This window comes from Macaca mulatta, chromosome 20 (genome assembly GCF_049350105.2).
Source record: "Macaca mulatta isolate MMU2019108-1 chromosome 20, T2T-MMU8v2.0, whole genome shotgun sequence".
In the NCBI taxonomy this organism is placed as follows: domain Eukaryota; kingdom Metazoa; phylum Chordata; class Mammalia; order Primates; family Cercopithecidae; genus Macaca; species Macaca mulatta.
The window spans coordinates 43,733,091-43,750,278 of record NC_133425.1 but is presented as its reverse complement, the minus strand read 5'-3'; the positions used below and the strand labels follow the sequence as shown (position 1 = coordinate 43,750,278).

Sequence of the window (17,188 nt, the reverse complement as noted above, 5' to 3'; positions counted from 1 at the left end):
ACCCCTGCCCCTGCCAGCAAGAGAACAACCCCCTTTGAATATAATTTTCCACTACTCACCCAAATCCTATAAAACAACCCCACCCCTATCTCCCTTCGTTGCCTCTTTTCGGACTCAGCCCGCCTGCACCCAGGTGAAATAAACAGCCTTGTTGCTCACACAAAGCCTGGTTGGTGGGCTCTTCACATGGACGCATGTGACACACCACATCTTCCATTCTAAGATGCTATTAATAAAACACAAAATGGCTACTGGAGTCTTTCTGCAGACTCTCATTGGTAGAAGTGTTACTACGTAAAGCTCACATGCTACAAGGAAAATAAGGTTCTCTGATGCTAACAATGAGAGCTGGTAAGCAATGTTTATAAAATTTCTCATTTCTGTTCTCTTGGCTCTTTCTTTGCTAATGCTCCAGGAATGTCAGCAATGCTCCCAAACTTAACATCAGCAGAGATGGCTGGGCAAGAGGGGTATATGCAACAGAGACATGCATTAATCTTTTGTCTTTATTTGCTGCTCTAGTTTAAATCCTCAAAGAACTGCTGGAATGTAGTTTTCTGGAAGCCTAGAGAAAAAGGCCATCGGCCATGCAGGAGTCAAAACCTGTTTGTGTCTTCACTCTCAAAGTCACTGGATCCTCCCAGAACGAGAAAGCGGGTTTTGTTCACTTTCTCAATCAACAATGTTTTGCTCAAGTTCTTTCAACACTTCAAAATTCAAATCCATGATATCTTAAGAATTCAAATAATCAAAACAATGCTTCTGATTCTATTGTTCGAGTCCAGATTTACTGTCAAGAGTAAACAAGTTCTATTCTTGTAACTGAGAGCTCTGAGACAGGCTCATTAGCTTTAATGACCAGCTTAGAGTTTAAATGGATAAACAAGACAGGCTTGGGGGCTATTTCTCATCAACTCAGTTGTAAGAACTTAAGGAAAACCTATCTACTGGTAATGATTTCAAATGTTAGATGGAGAGATTACCTTCTGCATAATTTATCAGATTTATTTTCTGAAAATATTTTTTCCTTAAACTGATAAGGAGGTGATGATAAAGCCAAATTCAGTAGTATAATACAAACATTTTTATAGTAACCAACCTATGAAGGCTCATCTAAGCACCCTATAAATTATTTCACAACACCCTTCGCAGTTATATTCTAACATCTATTTCCATCAGTTGCCTAACTCAGTCTTGGCGCTCAGGCCTTCTGCTGTGAGGTATAGTTAGGAGAGAAAGATGAAAACAGGGCTAGACCTGCATGTGGGTTTAACCCTAAAGGAACTATTAACAATGGGACAATAGGTTCCTGAAAGATGTCATCTGGGTCTGCACTAGCACAGTCTGAAGCTAAGCTATGCTCATGTTTCCACACCTGTATCAGGTTGATTCTATGCCTCTTCCCCCAAGCCCTTGATAGCAGCACAAAGAAATCCCTCATTAAAGTACACATAAGAATATGGAATTTTTCTAAGGAGAAGAGTCAGAGGCATTGTTCTTAAAAAGGAACTGAATGGTAGAGAATAAAATGAGACTGGGGTTCTAAAAGAGGATATGGCTGGGATCTCTGGCTCCTGGCAACAGTCATATTATCACATTAAGCACTAAAACGCAATACCATACAGAAATAAAGTTTCTATCTTAAGGCAAAATTCAGCCTCTGGAAACACCCAATTCTACTTCTCTGTTAAGCAACCACCTGAGAGAATCAGTGAGTACCAATGAAAAAAAGGAGAATGGAGCGAGACTCGCCGAGCCGCAGACGCTGAGATGTGGATCTTTGTGAAGACCCTCACAGGCAAGACCATCGCCCTTGAGGTCGAGCCGAGTGACACCACTGAGAATGCCAAAGCCAAAATTCAAGACAAGTAGGGCATCCTACCTGACCAGCAGTGTCTGATAATTTGAGGGCAAATAGCTGGAGGATGGCTGCACTCTCTCAGACTACAACATCCAGAAAGAGTCCACCCTGCACCTGATGCTGCGCCTGCGAGGTGGCATTACGGAGCCTTCCCTCTGCCACCTTGCCAAGAAATACAACTGTGACAAGATGATCTGCCACAAGAGCTGTGCTTGCCTGCGCCCCCATGCTGTCAACTACTGCAAGAAGTGTGGCCACACCAACAACCTACGTCCCAAAAAGATCAAATAAGGCTCTTCCTTCCCCAAAGGGCAGCCTCCTGCCCAGGCCCTATGGCCCTGGGGCCTCAATAAAGTGTTCTTTTCATTGACTGGAGCAAAAAGCAAAGAAAAAAAAAAGAAATTGATCACCTCCATTTCATACATCGGGGGCCCAAGGATGTCTTTCAGAGCATGGAAATCAATCAAAATCGGCATTTCAGGTGGTAGAGCCAAGTCAGTAGTGTCACTGATAGATTCAGGTTTTTCATCTTCTAAGATGTGTTCTCTGCAACCTAAACGAAAAAAGAAATGTATTTAGAAGTTCTAAGACATTTGCAGGCTGGAAAATTCACTAGCAGTAAATATCAAACAAAAGCCCAGTCAGTGGACCTCAAAAGTTCAGTCACTTTTATGCATTTCTCAAGGCACAGACATTCACCTGTGCATTTGTGGCATGCAGGTGAAATAATTTGTCTTTCAAGAGCTCACTGAGGGTGGCATTTGCAATTGCCTTGTTCAATTACTTTTACTTGCTTATCATCTATCTCCCCCATTAAAGTGTAAGTTCCAGAAGGGAAACAACTTTGCCTGTCCTCTTTGACCATTATATTCTTAACGATTCCCAGCACTATTCAACTTAATGGCCTACAGCTAGGCCAAAGACTGAAGGGCTAAATGCAGTAGGTTACTTTGCATTCTGTGATCTAACAATTCTCTGTTCCATCAGAATAACTCAGGGCTTGTGACAAACTTTTCAAGTCCCTCTTCAGAGGAGTCTGATCAGGTGTCCTCTCCCCTCCCCTCCTCTCTCTCGCCACACCTGCCCCACTTTTTTTTTTTTTTTTTTTTTTTTTTTTTGAGACAGGGTCTAGTGCAGTGGTGTTAACACAGCTCATGCTGCCTTGACCTCCTGGGCTCAAGCGATCCTCCCTCCTTGGCCTCCCAAAGTGCTGGGATTACAGACATGAGTTGCTGCACCAGGTCAGGTGCTCTGTTTTCTAATGGGCAATGTAAACCTGGACATGACAGAACTCATATAAGCAGTGCCTCTTTTGGAAGCATATAGCTTAACTCTAAGGTTATCATTTTCCAATAAATAAATATAATTGGCAGTGCCAGGGTAAGAGAATACTAAGCCTGGTTTGAAATCCCTGTAATAATGGGCCATCTCCTTTACCTGCCTATAAGCCCTGCATGGCTGATATCTTGTCCAAATATTGACTCATTTTGGTTTGGACCTAAGACATACAAGGAGCAGGACCCAGTCGACTTACCAGACCACCTTCTGTATCAATCTTTGTAATTCCAGTTCAAGTAATGAAAAATATTACATAATCTGTGGCCAGAAACCAAAAATGGGGAGTAGAGGTTTTAAAACTGCAGGAAATACTTGGCTGTATTCGATCTCATTCCCAGCTTTTTCTTTTAGTTTGTCGTAATTGTTCTAACTTCTTGTCTCATGAAGTGTTTTGTTTTAAAATCTTTCATTACCTTTTTTTTTTTTTTAACATACTATTCCTTCTGAAAGTGATTGCTTTATATATTAATACACACATATAATAATTATGCAGTTATCTAACATTGTCTATCTATATTGCTTGAGATGGAATCTTGCTCTGTCACCCAGGCTGCAGTGCAGTACCTCCGCCTCCTGGGTTCAAGCGATTCTCCTGCCTCAGCCTCCCAAGTAGCTGGGATTACTGGCACATGACACCATGCCCGGTTAATGTTGGTGTGTATATGTATGTGTGTGTGTATATATATATATATATATTTTTTTTTTTTTTTTGAGACGGAGTCTTGCTGTCACCCAGGCTGGCGTGTAGTGGCACAACCATGGATCACTGCAACCTCCGTCTTCTGGGTTCAAGCGATTCTCCTGCCTCAACCTCCCTGTAGCTGGGACTACAGGCATGGGCCACCATGCCCAGCTAAATTTTGTATTTTTAGTAGAGATGGGGTTTCACCATGTTGGCCAAGCTGTTCTCGAACTCCTGATCTCAGGTCATCTGCCCACCTCGGCCTCCTAAACTGCTGGCATTACAGGCATGAGCCACTGCACCCAGCCTAATGTTGGTAGTTTTAGTAGAGATGGGGTTTCATTATGTTGGCCAGGCTGGTCTCGAACTCCTGACCTCAGGTGATCTGCCCACCTCAGCCTCCCAAACTGCTGGGATTATAGATGTGAGCCACGACACCCAGCCTAATGTTTGTATTTTTAGTAGAGACGGGGTTTTACCATGTTGGCCAGGTTGGTCTTGAACTCCTGACCTCAAGTGATCCGGCTGCCTCAGCTTCCCAAAGTGCTGAGATTACAGGTGTGAGCCACCGTGTCTGGCAATATATCTCTATATACTTATTTTAGTTTTGCTGTGGTTCTTCCATTTTTTCCACTAACTCTTTTCCTTTCAAAAGTGATTACTGAGTATGTTTAATACTGGTAGACCCTTATTTTATTTTTGTATTTTCTTGGACCTCACAGGGATGAACCTAACTTTAAATTCTAACAATAACTGGAGACATCCTGAGTGTCACTAAATGATGCCAATGAGAACTTTTGGGTGAGGGATTCTCCCACTCTCCTCTCCTGCTGGGCTCTCGTGGGCTTCTCTTCAGGACTGAAACCATGAATGACACAGGAAAGAAAACACAACAGTTCAAATTTTCTGCCAATGGATGGCTATTTAACAGCAAATTATGTCGAACAAAGCATTAAACCTCTCACTACCTCTCTCTGCAGAATTGTTGTGAGAATTAAAAAGAAAATCCTTTGTAGACTGCAAAGAGCAATGCACTGTTTAACACATATGTAAGTCTTGAGTGACATATATATTCTTATAATTGTACCTCTGTAACATCACTTGATCTTTCAAGGTTTGGCCTGACCATGTCCTAGGGACATCTTCCCCGATTTTTTTGACTTCTTTTATAGCATTCATTTGCTTCACAAAATCTAGCAATTCTGGGTTAGTCAGCAGCTTGTGGAAACGGGAGATTTTCTGCTTGCTGCTCTTTTTCCAGTATATTCCAAGCAGTATCAATGATCAAAGGTGGGAAAGCACTCACCTGATCAGTTTAGCTACATGCAGATCTCAGAGTGGAAAAGAAAGTAGGTGTCATTGCTTAATTAAAATTAATGCACAGAAGAAAAGCACTACCTGTCTAAGGTTACTACACTCTACAGATGGAAGGTAGTGGTACTCAAAAACTTCAGCCAGTGCAAAAAGAGCTTACAAGTTTCTCCAGTCTGTGGTGCTTTGTGACAAGCTTTTCTGAGATCTAATTACTGTTGCCAGCTTGTATTTCACTATCACAGGAGGACGTAAAGCTCAGTGGGTGAAAGCCAACCCACAATTACATAACCAATGCTTTAGGACATCCAATCCTTTTCCAAGTGTAGTACGGGGTTCAGTGTTCTGAGCACTGGGGGAGTGGGGTTGGGAGAGCTATTTCTAATGCAACTAGACCTTGTAATATAAAAGATGACAATTTAGGGGCAGCAGATGTGTTATTAAAAAAATTCAATAAACTCAAAAATAAACTGCATTTCAAAATGTTCCATCATTAGAATATATGCCTAGAAAACTAAGGCTCTAGTCAAGAAAATGGTGTCAGCTAACTGGGAGAGGCAGGACAGCACTGGATTCTGAGTCACCCCCCGGATTGTGTGTAATGCAAAGTGAGAGTAGGGAAACACTGGATCTTCCTAGAATACCCACTTTGATTCCTCATTATAAAACACACAAACAACAAGCAAAATGTCATCTCACAAAGATAGCACTCAAGGAATGAACCCCCGGTTATAGCTGCACCTTCTGGGTCGTATGTGCAAGCATTCAAGCACTCAGCCCTAACACCGTGTTCTCTCTTGTCAGAAACGACCAGCACCAGGAGAAGAAAGTGGCATCGTCCCTGAGATTAATTGCTGGCCTTGCCCAAGACTGCAACATTCAAGCAATATGGACTTTTTAAGGCAAGGGGAAACACCACCAACAAAAAGTTCAACCTTCCAACACATCAGGGACCCTGACTCCAAGTCCTTCCTACTGGAATTGTGCAGTTTTCTTCTTATACACCTTTCTTTCAGACTCAAATAGTGGTTCTCAACAAATGGTTAATCCTCATATAAAAGAAACTATTATTTCACTGAGAAGCAAAGAAATTCAAATTATAAAAACAAGCTGGTTACCAAAATAACCAGTCAAGTTTAAGAAATGACAAAGGCCAATGTTAAGGAAAGTAAAGAGATCTTCTCACACACCGTTGCTTACAAAGTATAAACTGGTTCAATCTTTCAGGAAAGCAATATGGAAACAGACTGAAAGCCTTCCAAATATTTAGAGTCTCACACTCAGTGGGTCTTTTTTTGCAGCAATCTATCCTCAGAGAAATACACAAAAGTACAGGCAAGGGTTTGTGCACAGAGTCACCCATTGGAGCACTACAAATAACAGCAAAACCTAGATCCAATATAAGCACCCATCATTAGGAACATAGTTAAGTAAACCATGGCGTATCTATCTGGTAAAACACTACAGTCACTAAAAATGGTTTCCTAAGTGTTTTCAAGTAATGTGAGAAAATTCTTTCAAAACGTTAAACTGAGGAAAGGGGAGGATATAACATTTCACACAGTGTGATTTCTACATACACAGTAGTCATCCCTTCTCCACAGGGGATACATTTCCAGACCCACGGTGGATACCTGAAACACGGGATAGTTCAGAACCCTATATATACCATCTTTTCCCTGCAGATACGTACTTATGATCATGTTTAATTTGTAAATTAAGCAAAGTAAGAGACTTACAACAATACTAATAAAATAAACCCAGAATGCCAGCATCACTGCTCTTGGCTTTGGGTCCATTATTAAGCAAGGGAAGGGTTACCTGAACACAAACACCCTGATACCGAGACAGCTGATCTGGTAAGTGAGATGGCTGCTGCGTGGCTAAACGGGTGGGAGTCATACCGCGCGGATATGCTGGACAAACGGAGGCTTCCCGTCCGGGGTCACACAGAGCAGGACGGCTCGACATTTCAGCACACTGCCCAGAATAGTGCACAATTTAAAACTTATGAGTGGATTATGTCTAGAATTTTCCATTTAATATTTTTGGATGATGGTTGACCGCAGGTAACTAAAACTGCAGAAAGTGAAGCTGCAGGTGAGGGGGGAGCTACAGTGTCATTATCATATGAATGAAATGATACAGTCCAAAATGGTAAAAGAGTTATGCCCTGAGCAATCATTAAAAAGTCAGGAAACAACAGGTGCTGGAGAGGATGTGGAGAAATAGGAACACTTTTACACTGTTGGTGGGACTGTAAACTAGTTCAACCATTATGGAAAACAGTATGGCGATTCCTCAAAGATCTAGAACTAGATGTACCATATGACCCAGCCATCCCATTACTGGGGATATACCCAAAGGATTATAAATCATGCTGCTATAAAGACACATGCACACGTATGTTTATTGCGGCACTATTCACAATAGCAAAGACTTAGAATCAACCCAAATGTCCATCAGTGACAGATTGGATTAAGAAAATGTGGCACATATACACCATGGAATACTATGCAGCCATAAAAAAGGATGAGTTTGTGTCCTTTGTAGGGACATGGATGCAGCTGGAAACCATCATTCTCAGCAAACTACGGCAAGAACAGAAAACCAAACACCGCATGTTCTCACTCATAGGTGGGAACTGAACAATGAGATCACTTAGACTTGGGAAGGGGAACATCACACACCGGGGCCTATCATGGGGAGGGGGGAGGGGGAAGGAATTGCATTGGGAGTTATACCTGATGTAAATGACGAGTTGATGGGTGGTGACGAGTTGGTGGGTGCAGCACAGCAACATGGCACAAGTATACATACGTAACAAACCTGCACGTTATGCACATGTACCCTAGAACTTAAAGTATAATAATAATAAAAGAAAAAAAAGGAGAAAAAAAAAGAAAAAAAATGTCCTTTAAAAACATCTAGTTGGTGTAAAAATAAATCCAGAATACCTATGTATTTAATTCAAAAAAAAAAAAGAGTTATGCCCTGAGTTATGAGATTAACATTACATGAGATATTAAAAATAAATCATTGCCTCCAGTCCTGACTCTGAATTCCCACCTATGTGGCCTAGAACAAGGTGACTTTACCTCTTTGTATCTGGTTTTCTAATCAGCAAAACCAGAATTACAGTATTCTCAGAGAGTTGCTGGGAGAATTTAGTAATGGTCAAAAGCCTTAATATGTATAGATGAGAGATACTCAATTATATACTAGCTCCCACTCCCCCCATCCCCCGCTTTTTTTTTGAGACAGAGGCTGGAGTGTAGTGGTGAGATCTCAGCTCACTGCAACCTCTGCCTCCTGTGTTCATGCGATTCTCATGCCTCAGCGTCCTGAGTAGCTGGGATTACAGGTGTGTACCACCACACCTGGCCAATTTTTTTTCTTTTTTTTTGAGACGGAGTCTCCCTGTGTCACCCAGGCTGAAGTGCAATGGTGTAATCTTGGCTCACTACAACCTCCGCCTCCCGGGTTCAAGCGATTCTCCTGCCTCAGCCTCCTGAGAAGCTGAGATTACAGGCGCTCGCCACCACACCCGGCTAATTTTTGTATTTTTAGTAGACACGGGGTTTCACCATGTTGGTCAGGCTAGTCTCGAACTCCTGACATCGTGATCCACCTGCCAAGGCCTCCCAAAGTGCTGGGATTACAGGCGTGAGCCACCGCGCCCAGCCCAATTTTTGTATTTTTAGTAGAGACGGGGTTTCACCATGTTGGCCAGGTTGGTCTCGAACTCCTGGCCTCAGGTCCTCCTGCCTTGGCCTCTCAAAGTGTTGGGATTATAGGCATGAGCCACTGCAACTGGCCTTTTTTTCTTTCTTAGTTTTCCTTTAGCAAATTCTCCCAGATCCTGATGGCTCCCTTTTTAGAGTAATACTTACTATACAGATTTCTATGACTCACATATTCTTACCCCAAACTCTTCTATTACAAGAAAACAAAGTGCTCTCTACAATCTCATTCTACCCAGCATCCCACAGACAGGACTCTGACCACAATCACACAACTGTTGGGAATCACATAAATTAAAAATACATAAAAGCCCTGTTAAACAGAGGTTGAAAAGAAAGGACATGCAAATATAAAATGAGTAGAATAAGTTAGCTCTACTTCATCCCACTTCAACTATTTTTCCACTTAAATAAAATCAGTCTGAAAATCGGAGGGGGCTAGTGTTTTCTAGTTGATTTAATCTACTCAGGGGTATCTCCCAGCTCTTCTTTACTAGGTATTATCGGCCTATTAATACCTATTAATACCATTATCTATGTCTGATTCAGAACATCGCCAAGATAGTCGGGGCATAACCATGGAGTTTCCCAGCATTAAAGCAGCAGAGATGCACATAGCACAGGGGCAGAACCAGCAATGTACTCATGGCATGGACTGTGGTGATGGCAGTGAACAAAGTGAGAGTGAAATGCGGTGTACCCCCAAAGGGGGCTAAGCCATCCTCTAGAGCTGATGGAAGCACAGCTATTATGGAGGGAAGTCCTATAGGGACAGCCTCCTCTGGGGAAGGACTGGGCTTTTCCTAAGCAGCTATCACTCGGACACAGTCAACTGTTTTCCACTCATTTTCCCTCTGCCACAGGAACATGATTTCAATGAAAACAGGACCCACAGCCAAAGAATTGCTGTGGGAAGAGGGAGGAAAGGGAATTATTGAAAGGGGAAGTAAGGAGGAAGGATAAGGGGGTTGTAATACCTCAGGATAGTAGCTCTCTGTTAAAAAATAAAAAAGTTCCTTGCTGTTTGAAAAAATCTTGACGCAAAATGGGAGGTCTCGGTAGCCCTTGGCCAGTGATCCAACCAATGGCAAGTAGCAGGGAGGCCAGAAACACAAAAAGCGCAACACCCACAATTCCTCAGCATGTGGTAGAAATGGAGACTATCTAACCACAGAGGGCCCTAGGATATCTATCATCATCTTTATTCAAGGCAGAATTTTAGTGATCACTCCTTATTCTCTATACCCTGCTTAATCTGAAGCATATATAGTACCAAGCTTTCAACCCCAGTCCCATGAGTTCAAAAGCTAAATTTTGTGGTAACAGGAACCCCTTCTTCTAAATGATCAAAAAAGTGTTCATTTCCACAAACAGCAGGTTTTTAATGCCTGTGGGGTGGGAATGGAGGAGGGAAGGATGGGACATACCAGAGCCTGTTAATTGCAGCCAGCAATAAAACAAGCTCCAGAAATGGGGATAATTTTCCAAGAAAGGACTACTACTGTTTCTGTCATACTAATATCATGTCTTTGGGAAACTGTTGGGAATGTGTAAGCTGCATTCTGATGCTTAGCAGAATTCAGGAAGAATCAGGAATTCATGAAGCACAGGATACAACCACAATAAACAGAACTTTAAATGCTGGGCAGAAGCTTAAAGATCCAGTGTAACCCTCCATTTTATATCTAAGGAGACACAGACCCAGTTTAAACAAGCTTAAACAAACTGCCTAAGTCCACAGCGTTTACAGACAGTATTAGGACTACTGACTCTCAAAGACACTTTTTGTCCCAACCTAAAGTCCAGTCTAGAAAAGCCACCTGTAGTTGGTGTGGATGTGGAGAAAGGAGAACTCTAACACACTGGTGGCTGGAATGTAAATTAGTACAGCCATTATGGAAAACAGTATGGCGATTTCTCAAATTTTAAAAGTAGAACTATCATATGATCCAGCAACCCCACAAATGGGCATTTATCCAAAGGAAATGAATATGTCAAAGGGGTATCTGCACTTCCATGTTTGCTGCAGCACTATTCACAATAGCTAATATATGGAATCAACCTAAGTGTCCATCAATGGATGAATGGATAAAGAAAATGTGACATATATAAACAATGGAATATTATTCAGCCACAAAAAGAATGAAATCCTGTCACATGTGGCAACATGGTTGAACCTGGAGGACATTATATTAAGTGAAATTAGCCAGGCACCAAAAGACAAATACTGTATGATCTCATTTATATGTGGAATCTAGAGAAGTTAGAGTTAAGTGGAATCTTATAGAAGCAGAGAGTAGAATAGTGGTTACAAGAGGCTGGCAAGGGGAGAGACAGTGGGGATGGGGAGAGATTGGTCAATGGGTACAAAATTGCAGATAAATAGGAGGAATAAGTTCTGGTGTTCTACTGCAGGGGTCCCCAAACCCTAGGCTGTGGACCAGTCAGTACCAGTCCATGGCCTGTCAGGAATCGGGCCACACAGCAGGAGGTGAGCAGTGGGTGGGTGAGCATTAGGGCCTGAGCACCGCCTCCTGTCAGATCAGCGGTGGCATTAGATTCTCCTAGGAGCTCGAACTCTGTTGTGAATTATGAACTGTGCATGTGAGGGATGTAGGGTGGATGCTCCTTATGAGAATCTAATGCTGATGATTCGAGGTAGAAGAGTTTTATCCTGAAACCATTCCCCCACAGGTCCGTGGAAAAACTGTCTCCCATGAAATTGGTCCCTGGTGCCAAAAAGGTTGGGGACCACTGTTCTACTGCACAGTGACTATGGTTAACAATATTGTATATTTCAAAATAGCTAGAATAATTTTAAATATACTTACCACAAAGAAATGATAAATATATGAGGTGACAGATATGCTAAACAGCCTGATTTGATTTTTACACAATGTATACATGTACTGAAACATCACACTATACCCCATAAATATGTATATTATGTAGCAATTTAAAAAAGAACAAATGAGGCCCCAGTTTCCTTATCAATAAAATGAAAGTCAGATTGGATGAACTCTACTCTCCCATACCATTCGTCATAGGGCCTTATCAAAATAGTCAATTGTGGTTTGTCGAATTAGACCAAATTTCGGCTATGTAATTCTTAAATTTTATCAACATCTGTGAAAAATGATAAATCACCAAAATACTTATTACTTTAATTTGCCAAAGAATTACTGTTTCTAATGCCAATTTTGTCAAGTAAACAAATATTTTTATAAGCGAAAATTAATTATGTAACAATTATTTCTGAATGATTAAAATTTTTTCTTGCAAGTTGAATTCCATCACACTGGCTTCCTGAGTTGTGGAGTAGGAGCAAAATGGAAAGTGGAGATGGTTGTACTTGTGTCAGGGGCAAGAAACGCGTTACTGGGGATATAAAAAACAAGATGGCAGAGGGGTTATGTGTGAGGAGGAGATGTTTATATCTCAACTCTCTGGCACACACGATTTCAGACCATGTTTAAGCATGGAGAGAAAGACACATATGGTTGCGGTTATACAAACAACCAAGTTGTTTTGTTTTAACCAAGCCTACTTTAAAAAGTGACATGAAATGCTGAGATTTCGAGTGGCTTTCTTATTGCACAAAATAGCAGAAATACGTGTCACAAGGCTAAACTGACAAGGATATAATGCATCTAAGGACCTACCAATGGTAAGGCAGAAAAGGGAAAACAAAGTGTCTTTTGAAAAAATCAGAAAAACCTGAGTATTTCCAACTGTATAATTTGTGCTGTCATTTCAGGTTAATCTTTTCCAAAACAACATCTTCCCAGCCAGAGGAAGTGTGCTAAGTACAACTGAGATCCAAGTTACTGGCCAGGGCTGCCAAGGCATTTGGGTCTACATATTTTCAAACTTTTTAATTTTTTTAAAGGAACTAGCTATAATGGAGAAATCTGTAGATCAAATGCCCAGAAGAACCTTCAGGCCTGCAATAAATCCTTTTTCTTTCTGTTGGTATTTTCTTCATTATTTTGGGGGTGGCAATACAACCTTACCATTACCAAATACATTTTCTTTCAAGTTTACCTACTGAACATTTCTACATAGTAACCACTGAGATACACATGGAAGTTATGACTGTGACTTCCATCATTTAAAAAAAAAAAAAAAAAATTAGGTTTTTTTTTTTTTTGGAGACAGAGTCTCATCTGTTGCCCAGGCTGGAGTGCAGTGGCACAATCTCAGCTCACTACAACCTCCACCTCCCGGGCTCATATGATTCTCATGCCTCAGTCACCAGAGTAGCTGGGACAACAGGCGTATGCACCACCACACCTGGCTAATTTTTTGTATTTTTAGTTAAGATGGGGTTTTGCCATGTTGGCCAGGCTAATCTTGAATTCCTGAGCTCAAGTAATCCACCCGACTTGGCCTCCCGAAGTGCTGGGATTACAGGCGTGAGCCAACGGACCTGGCCATTTTTCAATTTTAGTGGCAATTATCTATTATGAAACAAACAAACAAAAGGGTATCTGCAAACATTTTTTCCACTATTTTTCCATTGAAATGAATTTAGAGACATAAGCAAATGACCTTTTCATGTCCATTTACTATAAGTAATTTTTATAAGCTACCATACCTTCAATAAGTAAAATAGAGCTTTCAATGATCAATTCAGTGCCTCCATAGAGGTTAAAAATCAGCATTTATTTCACTTAAAAAATTGTTTCTCTATCTGCCTCTTCCAATAGACTACACATTTAGTTCTCTTTAATCAGCTTCCCAGAATCCAATTATAATTTGGCATATAGTAGGTACAGTCATGCACTGCATAACAACATTTTGGTCGAAGGCAGACCACATATATGACAGAAGTACCAGAAGACAACAATAGAGCTGCAAGAGTCCTAATGCCTAGTGATGCCCCCTTAGGGCAATGGAATGCATTACCCAAATGTTTGTGGTGATGCTGGTGTACACAAACCTACTGTGCTGCCAGCTGTACAAATGCACAGCACGTACAATTACATACAGTACATAATACTTCATAGTGATAGTGAGTGATTATGTTATTGGTTTATGAATTTGCTATGCTTCATTTAAAAATTTTTTTATTCTTATATATATTTTTAGAGGTGGGGGTCTCACTATGTTGCCCAGACTGGTCTTGAACTCGTGAGTTCAAGCAATCCTCCTGCCTCAGCCTCCCGAATAGTTGGGACTACAGGCACACACTATCATGCCTAGACTATACAATGCTTTTTCTTATTATTTTAGAGTCTACTCCCTTCTGTAAAAAAGAAGTTAACTGTAAAACAGCCTCAAGCAGATGCTTCAGTAGGTAGAAGAAGGCATTGTTATCCATGCATGTTACTGCCCCTGAAGACCTTCCAGTGGGCCAAGATGTGGAGGTGGAAGACAGTGACACTGAAGATCCTGATCCAGTTCAGGACTGGGCTAATGTGTGTCTGTGTCTTCGCTTTTAATAAAGAAGTTTAAAAAGTAAAACAATTTTTTAAAAAGCTTATATAGTAAGGATATTAACCCATTTATGCCAGAAGTTGTGATTTTTTTGTGTGAAAAATCAGACCTTGGCAATGACCTTGAGCAGTAGGATATAAATAACTCCCACAAACTTAGCATTCCAATAACGAAGCACTAGGCATAAATGGGTTAAAAATGTATTTTTGTATAGCTATACGGTGTGTTTGTGTTTTAAGCTGAGTGTTATAAAAGATTTGAAAAGTTTTAAAAAGCTGGATGTGGTGGCACACACCTGTAATCCCAGCTACTTAGGAGGTTGAGGTAGAAGGATCACTTGAGCCCAGGAGTTCAAGACCAGCCCGAGCAACACAGCATGTCTCAAAAAAAAAGTAAAAAAAAAAAGAGAAAAATTAAAAAAATATAGCTAAGTGTACAGTGTTAATAAGTTAGTAAGTCTATGGTAGTATATATACAGTAATGTCCTGGGCTTTCACATTCACTCACCATTCACTTGCTGACTCACCCAGAGCTATTTCCAGTCCTGCAAGCTCCATTCATGGTAGGTGCCTTATACAGAAGTACCAGCTTTTATTTGTTGTTTATCTGTTGTTCAGATACACAAATACCGCTCTGTTACAATTGCCTACAGTGTCCAGTATAGTAACATGCTGTAGAAGTTTATAGCCTAGGAGTAACAGGCTATACCATATAGCCTAGGTGTATAGAAAGCTATACCATCTAGGTTTGTGTAAGTACACTCTATGATGTTTCCACAATGACAAAATTTCCCAGAGATGCATTTCTCAGAATATATCCCCATCATTAAACAACGCATATGACTGTATCCAGTAAATGCTAGCTGACTCACTGATTGAATAAACTGGGTATAAACAAGGACCCAAAACATAAGATTCCATGTTTAGTACCAAACAAGAAAGTTTGCACCCGTTTTCAGTGGGTTTTATGTATTAATAAATCTCATTTCCTGTATTAGAGATTCAGAAAATATTCCTGGACAATGATTTAGATGAGTAGTTAAAATGCAGAGACCATTTGTAATATTTTTTTAAAAACCGTAAGTATTGCTTTAATACTCTTGTAACTTGGGCTTGTTTTGATAATGTATAACAATGACAACCAAAGGTCACTGCAGGCTGGGCATGGTGGCTCACGCCTGTAATCCCAGCACTTCAAGAGGCTGAGACACGTGGATTGCTTGAGCTCAGGAGTTTGAGAACAGCCTGGGCAACATGGCAAAACCTGTGGTCCCAGCCACTCTAGGGACTGAGGTGGGAGGATAGCTTAAGCCTGTGAGGTGGAGGCTGCAGCGAGCTGAAATCAGGCCACTCCAGTCCAGGTGACAGAGCCAGACTCCGTTTCAAAATATATACATATATATTCAAAGGTCACTGCATTTTCCTATATGATTCATTTAACAGAATGATGACTTTATAATTATTTGATAATACTTTATTTTCCTGTCCCCAAATGGAATTTACATAACAAATGTTTGGCTCCTATTATAGATTTTTGCCTTCACTGAAGCTTCCTTCCGGTCTGTACAGGCAAACAAGTGTCTCTTAAACTAGGCCAATATTGATGAGGGATAAATCAGCAAATCAGTGTAAATGTCAGACTTAGAAAATAATATTTCGTACCTCTTCATGATATTGGCAGTATATACCAATATGATATTTTCACCTCAATGTTAGACCACCACCTGATTTTAGAAGTCTGGACATAGCATACTGTCTCGTATCCCTACCAAATGCAAAGGATTTAGCACAGAAAGTGTTACTCTCTAGATCTATTTTTTTTTTTTTTTTTTAATAATCTTGGCTTATTTGTAAAATCCAATTAGCTCTAACAACACAACAAACCCCTAAAGCTTAGTACCAATGAGCCAGTGCCTTCAGGACTAAACTCTTGTCTCTGAAACCCATATTCCTCAACAGTAACCTTAGTTCCCTGGAAAATTATAAATTCTCATTTGTCCTGAGCTGCTAATACAATCAAAGGAAAGATAAGAATGAACAGGATGAAAAAGACTTTAAATAATGAAAATGTAAAACCGAATCCAAACTTCTAACCCCTATCTGGGTCTTTAATAAGAAATCAGCACTCTCCCAAGACTAAACCAGGAAGAAGTTGAATCCCTGAATAGATCAATAACAGGCTCTGAAATTGAGGCAATAATTAATAGCCTACCAACCAAAAAAAGTCCAGGACCAGATTAATTCTACCAGAGGTACAAGAAGGAGCTGTTACCATTCCTTCTGAAATTATTCCAATCAATAGAAAAAGAGGGAATCCTCCCTAACTCATTTTATGAGGGCAGCATCATCCTGATACCAAAGCCTGGCAGAGACACAACAAAAAAAGAGAATTTTAGACCAATATCCCTGATGAACATCGATGCAAAAATCCTCAAGAAAATACTGGCAAACCAAATCCAGCAGCACATCAAAAAGCTTATCCACCACGATCAAATGGGCTTCATCCCTGGGATGCAAGGCTGGTTCAACATACACAAATCAATAAACGTAATCCAGAATATAAACAGAACCAAAGACAAAAACCACATGATTATCTCAATAGATGCAGAAAAGGCCTTTGACAAAATTCAACAGCCCTTCATGATAAAAACTCTCAATAAATTCGGTATTGATGGAACATATCTCAAAATAATAAGAGCTATTTATGACAAACCCACAGCCAATATCATACTGAATGGGCAAAAACTGGAAGCATGCCCCTTGAAAGCTGGCACAAGACGGATGCCCTCTCTCACCACTCCTATTCAACATAGTA

The 17,188-nt window shown here is 40.7% G+C and overlaps 1 protein-coding gene and 1 pseudogene across 3 annotated transcripts in view; one reads left to right on the top strand and one right to left on the bottom strand.

Annotated features, from left to right (window-relative positions):
• The window catches only part of LONP2 (lon peptidase 2, peroxisomal), a 119,199-nt gene that overhangs the window by 24,831 nt on the left and 77,180 nt on the right, over window positions 1-17,188 (bottom strand). For all 3 annotated transcript variants that reach the window (XM_028840744.2, XM_015126087.3, XM_015126088.3), the window contains one exon: window positions 2,272-2,414. In XM_028840744.2, coding sequence (XP_028696577.1) covers window positions 2,272-2,414 — 143 coding nt within the window. The remainder of the gene's footprint in view (window positions 1-2,271; window positions 2,415-17,188) is intronic.
• On the top strand, window positions 1,771-2,152 carry LOC144337947 (ubiquitin-ribosomal protein eL40 fusion protein pseudogene; annotated as a pseudogene).